This window comes from Oncorhynchus mykiss, chromosome 4 (genome assembly GCF_057628025.1).
Source record: "Oncorhynchus mykiss isolate SJ-2025 chromosome 4, ASM5762802v1, whole genome shotgun sequence".
NCBI lineage: Eukaryota > Metazoa > Chordata > Actinopteri > Salmoniformes > Salmonidae > Oncorhynchus > Oncorhynchus mykiss.
Genome location: NC_143025.1, coordinates 61,244,607 through 61,264,963, shown reverse-complemented (window position 1 = coordinate 61,264,963; position 20,357 = coordinate 61,244,607). Strand labels below are relative to the sequence as shown.

The window sequence follows — 20,357 nt, the reverse complement described above, 5'->3', positions numbered from 1 at the left end:
ATGTGCATTGTTAGACCAGCTGCTGGTGGAAAATTTGTTTGTAATGCAAAGCAACAGCGGACAATGATCCAGACTCGCTCCTGATTATGCACTGAGTTTCTAGTGTGGTTGTGTGAGAACCATATGGAAGGGACCTGTTGCAGGCAGCAGACACTCTATAGCAGTTGCACAGAGAGAGACTCCCGCAGAGATTAGTTAAACATCTACTCACATATTCCGTTAAGGTTCACTCCGTGTTAAGGACACTGGTTGTGTTTTTTTTTTTTTTTTTTACAGTTCAGCTAGCATGTCTCTGATATTGTGGTACTTTGCTCAGTGTGAAGGGCAGTGTTGCCCCTGTTGGGGAGAATCATATGAGGGTTCAGGCTTCTAATCTGCCCCCCACCCCCTCCTTTGTTTCCTCTTCTATCATGCCTTTGCCATTTATTCTGCTTGCCTACCTCCCATCCGGGATCTCACCACTGCCCATGGGGTTTTGGGCTGGGGATAAGGAACTCATTCTGAGTCTGGTCAGGCTCCTCTACTCTGGGAAATGTTACTTAACTTTGGAGATTTGTGAGACATTGTAAGAGTTATAATACTTTTTTATTTTTATTTAAATGCTTTTTTTCCAGACTATTTGTAGTTTACGAACTCAAAGGTTCAATATTTGTAAGTACTATGTAGCAGTGTACAGGAACAGGCCTACATTGTTCCTGTACAGTGTAATTACATCAGCAGGAACAATGTAGTAGATACAGTTTCACGGCCTCTTCATACAGAGGGGGATTTATTATTATTATTATTATTATAATAATAATATCATCATCAGGTGAAACATCAAATTGAAATGTAAATTCTCAATCACACTTCATCGTTCTCTGTCTGTCACTTTCTCCCCCTCCCCTCTTCTCGCTCTCTCCCAGATTAAAGAGGCTGCTAGAGCAGGAGAAGGCGTACCAGGCTCGTAAAGACAAAGATCACAGCAGGAGGCTAGAGAAGGTCCGTGAGGAGCTGGTCAAACTCAAGTCCTTTGCCCTGATGCTGGTGGATGAGCGGCAGCTCCACATTGAGCAGATCGACCAGCAGAGCCAGAAGGTCCAGGACCTCAGCAGCAAGCTCCAGGAGCGAGAACAGCGTCTGGCCGCTGTACGCGGCACTGCCAAGGAAGACGGCCAGAAGGTCCTCAGGCTAGAGGCGGAGCTGGAGTGCAAAGCTGCCAAGTTCACCCAGGAGCATGAGGAGATGACTGCCAAGCTGGCCAACCAGGAGTCCCAGAGCCGTCAGCTCCGCCTGAAGCTGTCAGGCCTGGCCCACAGGATCGAGGAGCTGGAGGAGAACAACAAGGCACTACAGAAGTCAGAGGAGGACCTCCTCGAGCTAAGGGACAAGATCAGCAAGGGGGAGTGTGGGAACTCCAGCCTCATGGCGGAACTGGAGACCCTGCGCAAGAGAGTCCTGGAGATGGAGGGCAAGGATGAGGAGATCACCAAGACGGAGAGCCAAGCCAGAGAGTTAAGGAAAAGGCTGCAGGACGAGGAGACCACCGGCCGGGAGCTGAGGCTGGAGGTGGAGAAACTGCAGAAGAGAATGGTGGATCTGGAGAAACTGGAGAGGGCTTTCAACACGAGCAAATCAGAGTGTGCAACACTTCATATTAATCTAGAAAGAGAGAAAGGACTGGCAAAGGACCTGGTTGGTGAGCTGGACATGGTGAAAAACCGTGTGAAAGAACTGGAGAACTCGGAGTTGAGATTTGAGAAGGCAGAGATGGGCCTAAAGGATGACCTGATGAAGCTGAAGTCATTTACAGTGATACTAGTGGATGAGAGAAGGAACATGACTGAGAGAATAAAACAGGAGGAGCAAAAGAGCGATGATTTAAATAAAATGTTCAAAACTGAGCAGAGTAAAGTTATGGAGGTCACAGAAAAGTTGATTGAGGAGAGCAAAAAGCTCCTCAGACTGAAATCAGAAATGGAGGTAAAAGTGACATCTCTTACTAAAGAGAAAGATGAACTGAAAAGTAAACTAGCAAGTGAAGAGGAAAAGTGCAGGGATCTTAGCTCCAAGGTCGGTGTAATGAAAAAACGAATGGATGGGCTAGAGGAGGCAGAAAAGGTATTGTTAAAAATCAGAGCCAATAAGGACAGCAAGAGACCCCCAGACGAGGAAAACAAATTCAAGGAGCTAACGCAGGAAATTGAAAGGCTAAAAAACCGCCTCAAACAGCTTGAGGTGGTGGAAGGTGACCTGATGAAGACAGAGGACGAGTACGACTTACTGGAGAAGAAGTTTCGAATGGAGCAGGACAAGGCCAATGCCCTCTCTCAGCTGCTGGAGGAAATGAAGAGTCAGACTGCCAGGAACAAAGCCATAGAGAAGGGAGAGGCGGTGGGCCAGGAGGCTGAGCTGAGGATGCGCTGCAAGATGGAGGAGGCAAAGACCAGAGACCTGCAGGCAGATGTCCAGGCCCTCAAAGAGAAGATCCACGAGCTGATGAACAAGGAGGACCAGCTCTCCCAGCTGCAAGTGGACTACTCCCTACTCCAGCAGAGATTCCTGGAGGAGGAGGATAAGAAGAAGGGCTTGAGCCAGGAAGTGATCAACCTCACCAAAGAGCTGGAGGTCACCAAGCGCTACAGCCGCGCCTTGCGTCCCAGTATGAACGGAAGGAGGATAGTTGATGTCCCTGTCACTTCCACCGCAGTCCAGACAGACGTGGTGGTCAGTGAACCTGCCGAGGAGGACACACCTGCAGTGTTCATCAGGAAATCTGTCCTGGAGGAGAACCATATCATGAGCAACCTGAGGCAAAGGGGTCTGAAAAAGCCTGTAACTGTGCTGGAGCGCTACCCCCCAGCAACCACCGAGCTGGGCATGAGAAAATCATGGATCCCCTGGATGAAGAAGAAGGATGCAGTGACGATCACTCAGACCACCCCAGAGAAGACCCCAAACCCTCAGGACAACGGGGATTCCTCCCCTCGTCCACCAGAGCTGTCCATGTCACAAAAGCCAGGCCAGCCGTTGCATATTCGAGTAACCCCCGATCACGAGAACAGCACTGCCACTTTGGAGATCACTGGCCCTCGTGCTGAGGACTTCTTCTCCAGCGCCACCATCATCCCCACATTGGGCCTGCAGAGGCCTCGCATCACCATTGTTCCCAAGCCCACTACCGTGTTCTCAAAGAGCAAGCCGGGTGAGGGCGTAATGGGGGGGCCTGAGCGGTGCAAGTCTCCAGTCACCATTACCACCATCTCCAGGGCCAAGTCCCCAGATAGGAGTAAGGGCCCCTCCTACTCAGACTCGAACAGACCCCTCTCCCCTGTCTCCATCATTACAGTGAGCACCACTCCTGTGACGGAGGCCTTTGCCTCCGCATCCCCAGAGCCCCATGACATGAGCACCATGGGCCGGGCTGTGTTCAAAGTGACCCCAGAGAAGCAGGCATTGCCTATGCCCGTCAGAAAATACAACTCCAACGCCAGCATAATCACCACCACGGAGGACAACAAGATCCACATCCACCTGGGACCTCAGTTCAAGAGGCCGTCAGACGTCAGCAGTAGCAGCCCCACAGTGACGGTCAGGCCCCTTAGTGTGAGCACAGAGAGCAAGGAGGCACCCCCAGGTACGGTGCTGCGCTCCCCGCGTCACCCCAACAACATCACCACCGCTCCTGGGAAGACCACCCCCAACAAATTGACCAGCAGCATCACCATCACCCCCATCACCTTGGCACCGACCAGGCCAACTCAGTCTGTGGTGAGTAGTCAAAATCTAGTATATTTACATAAGTTCTTTCTGCCGTTCAGCTCTCCCTCTCCCTTTTATGATGATATGAACATCGGCTGTCTCACTAACAGAAAAGCTTTGTATTGTATATTTTATGTAACCATTTTCAGCTGGTATGCTGAATACATTCTATATTGTTGTTAGTAATAGTTTTTCAATTACGTGACTTTCTTTTCAGACAAACCATCTAAATGATATCCAATCTCTTATATTTCAGTTGCTTCTGAAATGTTTCAAAATGATATCAGGTGGTGTCTGCTCCCTAGATAGCACTCTTTCCAGGTATACCAAAATCAAATGTACTCCTTTTACCGATGACCAATACTAACACTGGAATGAATTGACACGCATATCCCCACCTTAAAAAGGCCCCTCTCAAAGGGTCTTGTGTTGACACACCTGTTTCTACTGGCACAAACTGGCATGTTCCTCCCTTTTAACTGAAAATGGACCAGTGATGACCAATTTGGATGTTTGACTTCTAAAGTGGGCTGACCCGCACATCAGTAATATGAACAGCATACTGTTAATGTATAATCTCCTCTCCCAAGTTCTGTTAACTCAATGTAAATCATTTTTGTGACGCTAGCTTTGAAATGCTCTTTCTTAATGCTGTGAAGGGTTAAAGGTGAGCTATGGTAACATTGTGGTTTTTCATACAGCTAGATTTAAAGAGGCTCTGTATGGATGGAACCTTTTTGAAGGATAAGAAATGCAGCACTTTAATTCTAATCACAATCGATATCCAATATGGCCAACTCTTGTCATCCCTCTTGAACCTGTGTAAATTGATTTTTTTAATTTACATGTAATTCTGCACCACTGTTCTAACAAGTTAACTTTTTTATTAGTATTTTTATATATATTTATTTTTTACTTCCGTTTATTTAGTAAATATTTTATAAACTCTTTCTTGAACTGCATTGTTGGTTAATTAAGGGCTTGTAAGAAAGCATTTCATGGTAAGGTCCACACCTGTTAAATTCGGTGCATGTGACACAATTTTATAACAAATTCAGGATGGCAAGCTTTCACCAAATGTACACTAAGTAAATCATTTTTTTTTTGTGCTAGTTTATGATAATACTTGAAAAAAAACGTTTCTTTCTGCACTTGTGTCTTATGTTGTGTGATTCATTACAGCCCGGGGCGGATGTGCAGTCAACTCGTGCCGCAGCCACACGAATCCCTATGTCAAAAGGTATGAAAACAGGCAAGGCTGTTGTGACAGGTGTCTCTACTGTGACACGGTTAGAGTCACGAGCCGAGTGCCAGTCAATGAAAATTGAACTGAGGAGGTCGACAGTCTGCAGCTCTACCTCCACAGGGGGAGGGAAGTGCTGAGGGCCACACGTTGCCATGGAAATGTGGCCCCGCTATCTGTCTATGGACTCAGTCACCCATCATTCAATTCTGACCAGTCTGTTGCCAGCCAAAAACATATAGAATAGGATAGGTGTTGCAGGCACCTTAATCTGCTCAGATACAAACAGGAACACAGCTATAGCTATATCAGACATGTCCCTTTCCTCATTTTTAAACATTGGGGTAAAAAGCATTGAAATTGTATTGTAATTATGAATGTTTTCCAAAAAAATATTTTTATATCCATGTTGAAATGCTTTTTGTTTTGATTGACATGTTACTAATCCCTCACCTGGGTTGTTGTCACACTGAGTTGTTGATATTTCATAATTCATGTTAATATTCTTGTTTATTTCACAATTTCTTATGGAGGTTTCCGAATACGGTCGCTCTAATGGGTTTTGCATATAAAATACATTTAGGTTGTCATCAATGTCACTAATTTGTGGCACCAAATTTAAAAATGAATAAACATTATTTGGAATAAAGTATGACACTGTCTGTTTGTTATTCATGTGGAGAAATGACAATGCAAAATCTTCTTGATGTTCACTAAACAAAGAATTTAGTGAATGCAGGCGAGTAACAATCATGGAAACTTCCATAGTGCTTTATCCATCCTGCTTTGTAGAGTCCTACATCTATAAAATTGCTTACTGCATGTTTGGCATACTAAGCAAAAGAAACAAAAGCCTAATCTGTAGTCTTGCTTGTTCCTAATACTAGTACTGTATATCCATACAAAAGGAATGAAATAGTTAATCAGAATAAAAATGTGAACTAGACTTTTCATACCTGATATTTTGGAGTAGGCTTTCATTTACTGATGTAAAGGCTTCCACACAGTTCACAGCTGCAGAGCCACAGTCTGTGGAAGTACATAAAATCCATCACATATCAAAGGTTTGATTACCTAACGAGCAAATACAATTAAAAACAAGTGACCTGCAATGACAGTAAAGTGACACTGTACTTCAAACCGTTTGTTGATTGCGGAATCATGCAGAGGTGCTAATGGGAGAGGCTTTTCCTTGTTGAGTCATTGAACTTTACTCAGTGACTGCATCCCAAATGGCAACCTATTATCTACACTGAGTGTACAACACATTAAGGACACCTGCTCTTTCCATGACAGACTGACCAGGTGAAAGCTATGATCCCTTATTGATGTCACTAAATGCACTTCAAATCAGTGTAGATGAAGGGGAGGAGACACTTTTGGTCATGTCAAGACACTGATCTGGGGAAGGGTACCTAAAAAATGTCTGCAGCACTAAAAGTCTTCAAGACCAGTGCCCTCCATCTTTCTTAAATGGAAGAAGTTTTGAACCACCAAGACCCTCTTCCTAGAGCAGGCCGCCCAGCCAAACTGAGCAATTGGGGGGAGAAGGGCCTTGGTCAAGGGAGGTGAATGTCCTGCAGGGAGCTCGCCCCCAATGATGTATTTGGCTATCCACACCAACTTCTGTAGAGCCTTGTGGTTGAGGGCAGTGCAGTTGCCATACCAAGCGGTGACGCAGCCTGTCAAGATGCTCCCGATGGTGCAGCTGTGGAACTTCTTGAGGATCTGAGGCTCCATGCCGGAGGTTGAAGGAGGAGGAGGAGGAGGGGGGGGGAGTTGTGCCTTTTACACCATGGTGTCAGTGAGATTGGTCCATGTCAGCTCCTCTGACGTGCACAATGAGGAACTTAAAAGCTTTTGTCCCTCTCCACTGCAGCCCAGTCGACGCAGATAGTTCTGCTGGCTTAAGATATGTTCTGATGTTGGACTATAGCTCCCTCACCTGGACAACAGACAGCTTTATCTGAAATTGCAGAATTGGAGAGTCAAAAATAACTGAGCAGTCTTTCTGATCACTAGATGTAATGTCGTTTCTATGGTAAATGATTCATGAAGTCTACATTTACCTTGACTATGGACTTACAGTAAGGTCCACTACATTTGGCTAGCGACCATTGAGGCCTACAGTTTTTCCTCCAAATGGCTCCTGTTCCAAAAACTAATTAAACAAGGATGTGAAAAGGAAGCGCTGAGGGAAAGCAGGTCACAGGTCTGGATCTCATAGCCATGCACCACTTGATTAAACACCCTCTAGACTAGAGCAATTAAGAAATACTTATTTTTAACAAGCAGCCTTCCACTCTCTAAACCGATAATACAAACCACAGCCTACCACTCCCATGGGAACACATCTTACTATCCTAATGAGCGGATGAACAAAGGTTTACATAAGTGAAATGAGGCAGGAAGCAAAATAACTTGCTTATGTCATGGTGCATGGGAGGGCATTCCTGAATATTCTGTAGAGCCAGCTACAGATGGAGGGTGATGGGTACCAGACCCAGCTCCACCTTCTCTGTGGTGGTGTCCCAAATGGCACCCTATTCCCTATATAGTGCACTACTTTTGACCAGGGCACATAAGGCTCTGGTCAAAAGAAGTGCCCCACATAGGGAATAGGGTGCCATTTGGGACACCCACACAGAGAAGAGAAGGTGGAGTTGGGTTCATGTAGGGTCTCCCTCCGAAGAGAAGCATCTGGAAACCAGGCCAGGGACAGTAAACATGAGATAGCTGAAACACAGATTCACAAGTGAATTCCACTTTCACTCAGCTGCATCCTGATCCTGCAAATGGTCGGCTGCCTTCACTCCCCTGGGGTTGTTTGAGTGACAGATTTTGGTGGATCAAAGTGTGGATGAATCTAATTTTGCACATACAAAAATCAGTCATGTTTATAAAATGTGTTATAAAAAAACAAAGCTAAACAATGCTCTAAATAATTATATCGGTTGATCGACAAACTCATTCTTGTCGTTGCATCCCAAATGGCACCCTATTCCCTATATAGTGCACTACTTTTGACCGAAAACCTATGGGCCTTGGTCAAAAGTTGTACACCACTGTATATAGGGAATAGGTTGCAATTTGGGACGTAACTCTTACCTCTATTTGAATAATGACCCTCATGTCTTCATTGGTTGGTCTGAGTGAGGATGCAATGGCACAGTATCACTCATGGTCCTTTTATTGATTTCTTGTCCCCACAGGAAATATTGTGCACCATGTGATAGTTGAGCCCAGATGATGAGACTGTAATGTGGAACTCCTTCCTTCACCTATGACAAGTGCCCTGCATCCCTACTCTACTCTTACAGTGTGCCACCGCAACCATAGGGCCAAGCCAACAGACGACGACCATCGGAAAACAGTCAGAACTCCGCATGCAGACTGTCATGGAGATTATTTCTAACCTCAGGGCACCTAACAAGGCTCTCTTCTCAATTCTGTGGGCTTTCGAATAGTAATAGGCTGTTACGTGCGGCTTGAGCGTTCTTCAATGGAAGTCTTGAAGACTCAAGCCGCACGTGACGCCCTTGACCCGAGCTAACGCTGCAGAGGTTTGTGTGAGAGGACAGATGCATACCGTACCAGTCAAAAGTTTGGAAACACCTACTCGTTCAAGGGTTTTTCTTTATTTTATTTTACAATTTTCTACATTGTAGAATAATAGTGAAGACATCAAAAGTGTTACACAACTGTTACACTCTCCCTGCCTCCTCTGTGTTTGTGCTTTTACTTGCAGATTGGGGACAGGTGGAGCTGATTGGTCATTAAGGTGACACGTTTCAACTGGGTTTGGGTTCAACTAGGAGATAAGTTCCTGGTGCCCAGTCCTGGCTCTCTCTCTCCACAAGCACCATTTTGTTTTGATCTGCTTGATTATGTTTTTTGATTAGGTGCACCCTTTAACACTTACACACATTTTACCTTCATCCATGCATCTTCATTACACCCCTCACATGCCTACTCTCATACTTCACAGGTTAGTTTGGTGGAGAGAAGACCATGAAGTCTCTTTGTCCTGTATTGTCTAGAGACACTTTGTTCTGTTCCTTGTTGGGTTATCGGATTATGGAGGTGAGTTGTCTTTGCAATGTATGACGGTGAGAAGTTGAGGCAGACATAACTCATTGCCCAGAGATATGGTCTTTCCCCCTGTTAGATATAGCGGTGTGTTCACACTGGGGGCAAGTTGTGTCGTTTGTTATTTTTGTGTGGTCACAGAGGTTAAAGCAGTTGTCTCTGGAGTACATCTGTGGTTGGTTACTAGCAAGCTGGTTCCTCCTTCGTGCCAGCGGGCTCTAGTGCATCAATACCTATGTACTAATCTGTTCATTTGGTAGTAGCATTATGGCTTCTATTGCGGATTTTGTCCCGTGTTCCTTCTGAGGAGTTGCTTATGCAGTTTACGAAGGAACAGCTTTTGAAGTTGAGTGAGTATTATGAGCTCAGTGACAAATGTCTCAAGGATCCAGTAAGGTCTATTCTGTCAGCTAATTTGCTTTCAGCTGGTATTTTCAAGGCAGAATTGAGTGAACCAGCTGTCTTGGCTGTACCAATTGCGTCTAGTGCTGGTTTGACATTTGAGCAGAAAAACGAGTTCCCTTTATTGCAGCTAAATCATGACAAAGATCTGGAATGGTTTAAACAGCAAAAATAACTTGATTTGAAAGGTTGAAGCAGGATACAGAGCAAGCTAAACTGCGGTTGCAACATCAACGGTTAGAACTTGTCAGAGGAGGCAAGCTTTCAGGTGAATTTTCTTTTGAGAATGACGCTACAGTGTTTTGACCAGTAGGGCTCACTCATCTCTTAGCGCTACAGATAGCGATGATTACTTAAAGGTTAAGTATGCAGGACAGCAGTTTTATGAGTTGGTCCCTGAAGTGTATTGACAGCGTTTCAGAACGTTGAAGAAAGGTGAAAAAACAGTCCCATGTTGAGTTTTCACAGGATTTGTTAACTCAATTCAATCTTTGGTCTACTAGTTTTGAAGCTTTGTACAAGCTGGTTGTCCTCAAACAATTTAGTCTGTCCCTTATCGTCTTGCTACCTATATAAATGAACATAAAGTACGGACTGAAGCTGCTGTTTTGGCAAATGCGTACGTACTGACCCCCAAAGGCTGTTCCCCAGAGGAACAGTTCAAGTGGATTTCGTACAGCAAATTCCTTTGGTTCTGGTAATGACGCATTTCCATTTAGATCGGAACGTGTTGCATGTGGACAGAATGATGTTAGTAATAACTGTAATTATTATGGTAAAGGCCACTGGAAGAGCTAATATCCTGTCCTTGGTAAAAAAAAAAAAAGGTCAGCAGATTGGCCAGCACAAATGTAAAACCTGTTGCGTTAGCTGAGCCTGTTCGTGCTAATCCTGTTGCTCAAGAATTGTCCAAGTCTTTAAGTATTTATTATTCGCCATTTGTCAGAGGGTTATGTTTCACTATTGGGAAGTGACGTGCCAGTAGAGATTCTGTGAGACACGGGTGCCTCTGAATCGTTTGTTTTGGAGTCTGTTCTGCCTTATTCTCTGGAGATGGATACAGGAACCAGTGTCCTGATTCAAGGGATAGCTTTGAATACTATTGTCTGTACCCTTGCATAAAGTCAAACTTATATCTGACCTAATGCAAGGTGATGTTTCCCTTGGGGTGGGTCCCTTTCTGCCCGTTGACTTGTGTTCATGTGATTTGGGTAACAACTTAGCCGGTTGTAGTGTCTGGTGTGACGCATCTCCTCTGGTGGTTTCTCATAACCCGCTTAACCTACAGAGATTCCCGGAGGTATTCTCTGCATGCGCTGTGACTCGTGCTATGAGCTGTGCTGACACTAGGGTCAAAACGGAACTTACACAACACATAGCTGAACAGTTTGATAATCGTTTAAGTAGTGCTGCCTAGGGGTACTACATTCAAGATCAGTTGTTGGTGAGGAAATGGACACCTCACAGCAAAAGTTATAGATTGTGGTTCCTTCTAAGCTTCGAGATCAAATTTTGAGAACTTCTCATGAAGTTTCTGGTCACTTAGAGGTTAGTAAAACTTATGATTGAGTTTTGGGTCATTTTTATTGGCCTTGTAATCGGAAATGTCTTTCTTTAAACATCTAAATATGCCATGTTTTTCAGCTGACTGGGAAGCCTAATCAGATTTTAAGGCCAGTCCCGCAACATACAACCTATTCCTGTTACAGGCCAGCCATTTGAGCATTTGATTATTGATGGTGTTGGACCCTTACCCTGTTCTAAAGCTGGTAGCACCTACATGTGAACTGATTTGTCAGGCTACAAGATATCCTGCAGCCTATCCACTATGTCTGTTGTGAAGGCTTTGTCACAGTTCACCTCAATTTTTTTGGAATAGTTAAGGTGATTCAGAGCGATCATGGTTCCAACTTGACTTCGCACATATTTGCACAAGTCTTGCAACAAAAGCATATAAAACATAATCAGGCCAGTGCTTTTCATGCGCAGAGTCAAGGGGCCCTTGAGCGTTTATCAGACTTTGAAGTCGCTGTCACGTGAGTACTGCACTGAATTAGAACGTGACTGGGATGAGGGGTTACCCTGGTTGCTGCTCACTGTTAGAAGTATCACGAGGGCACAGGGTTCAGTCCTAATGACCCTGTTTTTGGTCATACTGTGCGTGGTCCCCTTGCTGTAATAAAGGAGGATTGGATGGTGGTTGAGCGTCCCCCAAATTTGTCATGTTAATGGTTTCTGACACAGGTTGTACATGGCTTGTGAAATAGCTAAAGAAAAACTGGCATCCTTTCAGGTGAAGGGGGAAAAAAGGTTGTTTGACTGGTGAGTTGCGCTGCGACTATTTATTTAGTCTAGGGGACCAGGTTCTGGCCCTGCTGCCCGTTATCGGTTTTCCTTTTCAGGCCAAATTCAGAGGCCCATACACAGTTCAGATCGAACAATTGCCGAACCACAATCTGATTGCTACCCCTGAGCGCAGAAAGGCGAATCCGCTCTGCCATGTCAATTTGCTTAAGCCCTATTATACTGGTTTGTCTTCAGAATTGACTAAATCATAACTGTGCTAAACCTGACGTGGTTAGTTCTGTTCTTTTGGTGGAATTGTTGGGTCACCTGCCTTATTGTCAAGCAGCGTTAACTGATTTGATCACTGATTTTCAGTCTGTTTGCTGACACCTCGTACACATTTGGCAGTGCACGATATTGATGTTGGGGATGCTGTCCCTATTAAACAACGTTTGTGTCATGTCTCATTGGAAAAGCTATGTTACTTAAATACATGCTAGTTAATAATATCGCTGTACCATCATTCTTCAGTTGGGCCTCCCTGTGTCTCTTGGTGAGCAAGCCAGATGGTTCTCTTAGATTTTGCACTGACTACTGGAAGGTTAGTGTGACACAACCTGACTGTTACCCACTCCCACGGATTGTTGTCATGGGCATCCGGTGGGCCTCTATGGTTTGTATAGTATTTGTCTGAACCTTTTAGTTATGGTTTTTGATCTGTTGTATATGTGTGGTTTTCTTTTTGGGTTGTTGTTAGTGCTCTCGCTCTCCCTGCCTACTGTGTTTGTGCTTTTATTTGCTGATTGGGTCATTAAGGTGACAAGTTTCAACTGGGTTTGGGATCAACTAGGAGATAAGTTCCTGGTGCCCAGTCCTGGCTCTCTCTCTCTCCACAAGCACCATTTTGTTTTGATCTGCTTGATTATGTTTTTTGATTAGGTGCACCCTTTAACACTTACACACATTTTACCTTCATCCATGCATCTTCATTACACCCCTCACATGCCTACTCTCATACTTCACAGGTTAGTTTTCCTTTGTAGTTTTATACTTAATTATTTAATAAATATTTTTGTTACTCCTTAACTGCCAATGTATGGACTCCCTTTGTCGCCAGGTTGTGACAACTCAATTTTAGATTCTTCAAAGTAGCCACCCTTTGCCTTGATGACAGGTTGCACGCACTCTTCCAACATATGCTGAGCACTTGTTCGCTGCTTTTCCTTCACTCTGCGGTCCAACTCATCCCAAACCATCTCAATTGGGTTGAGGTCGGGTGATTTGTGGAGGCCAGGTTATCTGATGCAGCACTCCATTGCTCTCCTTGGTCAAATAGCCCTTACACAGCCTGGAGGTGTGTTGGGTCATTGTCCTGTTGAAAAACAAATGATAGTGGGACTAGGTGCAAACCAGATGGGATGGCGATTCGCTGTAGTAGTCATGCTGGTTAAGTGTGATTTATGTAGAATGCAAGGCAGTGTCCCCACCAAAGCACCATCACACCGCCTCCACCATGCTTCCCAGTAGGAACCACACATGCGGAGATCATCCGGTCACCTACTCTGTGTCTCACATAGACATGGCAGTTCAAACCAAAAATCTCAAATTTGGACTCATCAGACCAAAGGACAGATTTCCACCGGTTTAATGTCCATTGCTTGTGTTTCTTGGCCCAACCAAGTCTCTTCTTATTGGTGTCCTCTCATGGTGGTTTATTTACAGCAATTTGACCATGAAGGCCTGAATCAGTCTCTGAACAGTTGATGTTGGCGTGTCTGTTACTTGAACTCTGAAGCATTTATCTGGCCTGCAATTTCTGAGGCTGGTAACTCTAATGAACTTTTCCTCTGCAGCAGAGAACTCTGGGAGGGAAGCAGCTTCATCATAGCGCTTGATAGTTTTTGAGAAGTTCTTAATGTTCTGTATTGACTGACCTTCATGTCTTAAAATAATGATGGACTGTCATTTCTCTAGGGCTATATTCTGTATACCACCCGAACCTTGTCACAACACAACTGATTGGCTCAAATGCATTAAGGATAGAAATTCCACATGTTAACTAAAGGCACACCTGTTAATTGAAATGCCTTCCAGTTGACCTCATGAAGCTGGTTGAGAGTGAAACTTTGTTTACTACATGATTCCATATGTGTTAATAGTTTATGACTTCGCTATTATTATACAATGTAGAAATGAGTAAAAAATAAAGTTAAAACCCTGGAATGAAATGAGTAGGTGTCCAAACATTGGACTGGTACTGTACATATTGGGACCATCTTAACGACTGCATTCAGACTACTCCAAAAGTTGCATTGCATGCGTGCCACAAACTTTCTCATCATAAAACCAGAACAGTGAATCATTCTAATAAATTTGTTTTTAATAAGATTTTATGAAAAACAAGCACTGTAACAAATGTTTTAAGAAATACATTTAAAATGGAATGATATAAAAAAAGATGACGCATTGCTGTTGAACTGGACTAGGTTATAGTAGGCCTAGAGTAAGGGTAGCTTACAGAGGGCTTGGGTTTTAAGAATGTGAAATGGGGAAAATAAACAATTGTTACAGGAGAATAAATTCTAAATACGAGGTTCACCGGTATTCACAGAAGCTCTCATTTCATGATGGGCATGTAATCTACGTCATGGAAGGGGTTTTACGCACGTCCAAAGCATAGCTAAAATAATTTAGGCCTGCTTATAATAGATAAAGGGTGCGTCAGCTCACTGTTTTGCTCCTCACAAACTTGATATTTGAATAAAGCTTTGGTGATTAAGATTCATTTCCAAGCGGCCTCGAGCCAAACACTTTATCGATGGTGTTGACAGGACAAAAAGGACTTAATCAAATAAAACAAACGGTGGGAAAGGCGTTATGTTTATAAATACGAAGTATACAAGCCCCAAATCACATGTTCCTTGTGTGTCACAGCTGGATAAGTTGCGACTCTGCTGTCAAAATGTATGCCATAACCAACTGTTACTGTTTGACAGGTACATTGTCAAACCTGGCATTAGGACTGGAAAATAAGGAAGTCCTGAGCGGACAAAAATATATATTCCCTCGTTAATGTCTATCACTAAATAACAAAAGTAATTTTGTCGCTCACAAAATAGCTTGTTACATAAAACAGGCATCGAGGCATTCAGTTACTTTTCGATTGAATGTTAAAATGGGCTAAACGAGTGCCCTAAGCGACTGTGTTTTGATCGTTGGTGCCAGGCGCGCTGGATCCAGTATCTCAAATGGCCGCCCTCCTGGGCTTTTCCACTCACGACAGTGTCTAGGGTTTACCGAGAATGGTGCGACAAACACAAAACATCAGCACCAACCTCGGGGTGAGAACAGCTTGTTGATGAGAGGGAGGTCGAAGAAGGGCAAGTATCGTGTAAGCTAACAGATGGGCCACAAACAGACACTGACGCAGTACAACAGTATTGTGATCCTGGTCATGGATGGGGTATTGCAGCATTAGACCACACCGGTTTCAACTCCTATTAGCTAAAAACAAGAAGCGGCTCCAGTGGGCACACGATCACCAACTCTGGATAATTGAAGAGTGGAAAAACTTTAACTGGACCATGACAGCGAGTTCCGTTTACTTGAGTCCCCAGACCTCATCCCAATAGAGCATCTTTGGGACGAGATGGAATGGGCGGTTCGCAGCATGAATGTACCGCCGTCCAATCTGCAGCAATTGCGTGATGCCATCACATAAGCATGGACCAACATCCCTGTGGAACCTTTCAGGCTGTTCTGGAGGAAAATTGGGGTCTGACCCGATACTAGACGGGTGTACCTAATAAACTGGCCAGTGAGTGCATCTTTCTATTACGTGTGGGAGTACTTTGGAACAGAATTCCAAAATTAAAGTAACTTGGAGCTGATTTGCTGGTGTTTTTACAGTATTTAATGCCCCAAAATAACTTTGAGGTGCTAATATCAATCAAATTCCAAAATAATTATCATTCATTGACTTAATCTCCTGAATTGAATCAGACATTCGCTATAGTTTGAATGATTAACGTTTCTTTGTGGCAAATATTATCATATTTTATGTAATCACTTATTTTCGCTTCGCAGTAAGAACTTCCTGACTTGGGTTGTCGGGCAAGCCATCTTAATATAAAAGTTATATATGGAGAAATAACATTTAAAACTAGCACATATATCAGAGCGTTTTCTCAGACTTGCCTCAGCTAAACTGTTAGCTTCTTCAGCTTCAGGGAGACGACCTAAAATAGCTGACACACTGGTTGTTTTCGGTCAGAAACCATGATGGCGTCGAGCTACAACGCGCAGGAGGAAGACTGTTACATCGCCGTACCTGTGGGACCATCAATAATAAAAAGCCCGGTAACACAGAGTTTAAACAACGATTACCTGCTTGGCAACCCATTCTGACAGCGGGCACAGTTCTCCCAGCTTTCTTCGTTATCTGGTTTATCTTCATCCCCATTGGTATCGGACTCTACATCACGTCTAACATCAAGGAGTTTGAGGTAATGGGGCAGGTTCAATAGTTCCCACTATTATGGGTACCAGTCTTTAGCTAACATTCCACTCCTTGCCATTGCCAAGGTGACTCACTTCGGCAAACTCAACGTGCAGCTTGATTTACGGCGGAGTAGGTTGTTGGAAATAACATTAAAGTAATTTTCCATGACCACATGTGGAGCCTCGAAATTAGAATTATAAGTAAAAGACATTTAGCTGTAAGCAAGTCAAGTTGTATTTTGATGCTTAAGGTGGAACTGACAGCCTAAACTACTTTGCAGATATGAAACAATCATATCAGTCAAATATCAAATTCGCAGTATGCTTAAACCAACTTTATAAGCGGTTTAAAAAATGGATTGATTCAAAATGCCATTATATAGAGTAAGCCGTTGTTGGCAGAATCTATGGATGCAATTAAATGCATGATTAATATAATAGATCAATGCATTTCTTGGTAGTCCAATAAATATTGCTATCCGGTTCTAAATCACAGCTGGCCTGGTACATTGTTTGCTGCCTCCACCCATTTAGGATGCACTGTTTCAGTTTCAATTACATTTTATTTTATAAAAACACGATTTTAACTGACACTGGAAATGTCAATGCGATGATCGCAAATCAGTCATAACGTGGCTAATGGGCTAGCGCACATGTGTCAAACACAAGGCCCGCGGGGCGAATAGGACACAAGCGTAAATGAGTAATCTACTTTATGTAAATGCAGCCTGATGCGCTCACGTAGGTGAATTCAACTTCAATTGCACTGCTTTTGTGCGTGCATGCAGTGGAGGGGAAAGTGTACAGACAAATGCAGTCCTAGCCAGGCTACTAAAATGTTGCAGTGTCATCGATATTTTAAAGCTTGACAATCAACCAAAACTAAACCTGCAACAAATCACCATAAAAAGGAGCAACATGTAGGCCTTTTACAGTAATATTTGAGCAGTAACCTAGGCAGGCAGCAATGCTGCATTCAACTGCACCGGTGATCCATGCAGTGCAAACATTTTTTAAACATGTTTTAAGTTTAAATACAAAACTATTGCTATGTTTTTGTTATTTGGAATTATTAAATACTTTTTGAGTAGGGTCGCAGAATATTGGGGAGGTAGCCCAGTGGTTAGAGCGTTGGGCTAGTAACAGGAATGTTGCAAGTTCAAATCCCCGAGCTGACAAGGTACTAATCTGTCGTTCTGCCCCTGAACAGGCAGTTATAACACTCACTGTTCCTAGGCCGTAATTGAGAATAAGATTGTGTTCTTAACTGACTTACCTAGTTAAATAAAGGTGAAGTAAAATAAATAAATATTATGCACATCTGCAAGCATAGCAGCCAAGGATGGACCAATATTATTTAGTTTGTTTTAATATGCTATATACAGTATCTTATGTACATAATTGGACATTATAAAGGGCCATATAATTTCTAATAAATCAATGGCCAGTTTGGGTCGCAGTTGCACGACCCAAAAACAAATAGGCTATATCTGGCCCGCGAATTCTGTTTTTGTTTTTTTCAGTATGCCTGTGCGCTGATAGGCTATCTCAGGGGTGTCAAACTCAATCTATTTATGTAGCTAGCTATTTATTTAGCAAGCTTTTAACAGAGCTTAACTTTAGTTAGCTAGCTGCTGGGAGGATGTTATTGGAAAAGTTGGTGAGTGACAACTTTTTCCCCTCGTGTTTTTTCAGTGGCTACAGCTAGAGATGCAGGTGTCATTTGGTTAGCTAGCAAGAAATGTGAATCGCTTTGCTAGCGATGCTGAACTTGAACGACTTATCCATAGTTAACATACCTCTTAGTTGTCAATCAAATGTATTTGGCATTGATCAAATGGTCAGGCAGGCAAGTTCTCATTCAGTTGTCAAAACGTGGGTTGGAACAAGAATGCATTGGCAGGCAAGATGCAGAAGGACAAGCAGGCTATTATTCCCAATCGTTTCAGTGCAACTGACGGCGAACTAGTTAGCTTGAGCGTTTATCTAATTATCCCTTTTTAGATTTTAGCTGATCTCACTTTGGCTAGCATTAGTTGTTAATGTGTATAGGCAACTGAGGGAGACGCATACATTCATGTTTTTATAATCAATAGGACTGAAGTTCCCAAATATATGAGGACCCCCGTGGTATATACATATTTGCAGAAATAATTGAGGTGGCTTTTAGCGAATACGTTCTAAAGTTGCGCTGTTGCTACTGCCTGTTAATTAACACAGTCCAGTTCAAAGTGAATGTCAGGATGGTGTAGCAAATTGATTATTTGCATATGGGCCTACTGAAGCTCTGCTTGGCAATGGGTCACCGGTCTGCGTAGAGTCCGGCCCTGGACAAGACAGGTTTTATTTACTGAAGTGTCTTCATTTTGCGAAAGCATGGCCACTTTCTCACTCTATATTACTATATAATCTTCACTAATGCCTTACTAATAGTAATTCCCAAACATTCTGTGAAACCGTGAAAATGACCATATCTAAGTGCTCTCGTTAGAAGACTTTAAAAAGGGTGTCATTCTTCCTGGGGGTGTATATGAATTGATTTTTATAAGATTTAATGTTGATAAAATGTTATCAGTTCCACTTTAAAAATCAAAGCATGACGGTTTTGTGGTTGTAATTTCAGTGTGTATTTAGGTTGAGAATTTAGATGTTTGTTAGCTACTTTCGACAGACTGGTTACCGCTGTTCTCCTCAAGCTCATTATTATAGAATGTTCATATTTGAAAATGGCAAAAAGGCAAGTCTGTTTGGCAATGAAAAGGAGTGGAATGTTAGCTAAAGAGACTGGTATGTAACTTTTGGGCAACCTGACAATTCAGTGACAGATCTATAACATGCATTTCTTTCTCATTGAAAGCAAGTTAAACTGTATATATGTTCTATGGGCACTATTTCTATGCTTCCCATTAAGTTTAGATACTGCGTCTTACTTTTGGTTTTGTACACCAGCTGAAAATACATTTTTGGTTATGGAAAATATTTCACAGCTGTTTGATGGACAATGATTCTCTACACTTTACTTGCTTGTTTAGTGTAGAGATTTGTTGCAGCAGTCTGCTGCAACCTGATTGACTGAATGCGATACGCAACATCCGGGACTAGCATTCCTAGGCATTAGCCTCTCTAGCATGGTGGTGGAAAATGGTGTTTCGTAAAGAAAGCCTATTTTCCCCAGTTCCCCCTCACCATTGAATATAGTTTAGGAGGACATTGAAACCATTGCAGCCTGAATGGAGATTTCTTTTAGGTATGAACCGGTCCACCAGGGATATGAGCGTATTGCCTGCTGCATACAATGCGTTTGGACTGTAAAATGAAACAACTCATTATCGCCATCTGCCGGCCTTTGGGATAACCAGCAACCTGCTCCTATGTGGAGAAAGCTAGCTACTCAACAAGCCCAAAGGGAAGGGGTCCCAAACTAGCTACAGATTGTAACACCAGATCATTTGATTTAACCAACATTTGGTATCCATTATCCTGGGAGTTACAGGTTAGGTACTGTTTGGTGTAGCAATGCACATGTTTGACCAACCTTAAGTCGATGATACTGTCTTCGTCCTCGAGTCGTGGAAACAGTCTAATAAAATGTCTGTCCAATTGCATGGGTTCTGTTTTGAGTTTGGAAAATGCTCCATTATTAAAATAAAATAAAAATTTGCTCCATGACGTAATCCAACAATGTGTACGCTGCCATCTTTAGGGTGGACCCACCTGTCTCAATTGATGAGTAGACTTCAAATAGACAAGATTGCCGCGTGCACAGTCTGATTACTTCATGGAGCAAATCATTTTTTCTTTGTTGACATATTTGCTTGTTTGAACCTTCACCAATTTTAGCATCTGTGCCATTCACTTGTGTATATATGCTTCTACCACTGTCATTTTAAATTATCGGTATCAATAAAGAATATGAACTTGAACAAGTCCTATCAAGGTCATGTATTTGACGCCAGGTGCACCATTAAAATAATGTTAATGACTCATCATAATGTTAATGGCTTAGCTAGCAAAGTTTGTCAAATAGCTAGCAATGCTTATACTGTGTATAAAGTCAATCTGGCGACATCAAAATATGTTTTTCCTACTAGTTATG

General features: G+C 43.0%; 1 protein-coding gene across 11 annotated transcripts in view; it reads left to right on the top strand.

The window, feature by feature from the left end:
• LOC110522090 (filamin-A-interacting protein 1) overlaps positions 1–20,184 on the top strand; it is a 53,857-nt gene extending 33,673 nt beyond the window's left edge. For 5 of the 11 annotated variants that reach the window (XM_021600185.3, XM_021600183.3, XM_021600190.3 and 2 more), the window contains 2 exons: positions 906–3,750; positions 4,924–5,633. In XM_021600185.3, coding sequence (XP_021455860.3) covers positions 906–3,750; positions 4,924–5,124 — 3,046 coding nt within the window. In that variant the 3' untranslated portion in view covers positions 5,125–5,633. Of the gene's footprint in view, positions 1–905; positions 3,751–3,997; positions 4,238–4,923; positions 5,634–8,196 lie in introns of those variants that run through there. The other 6 variants (XM_090232434.1, XM_090232436.1, XM_021600188.3 and 3 more) reach the window with 4 other exon arrangements.
• Positions 20,185–20,357: the final 173 nt, after the last annotated feature.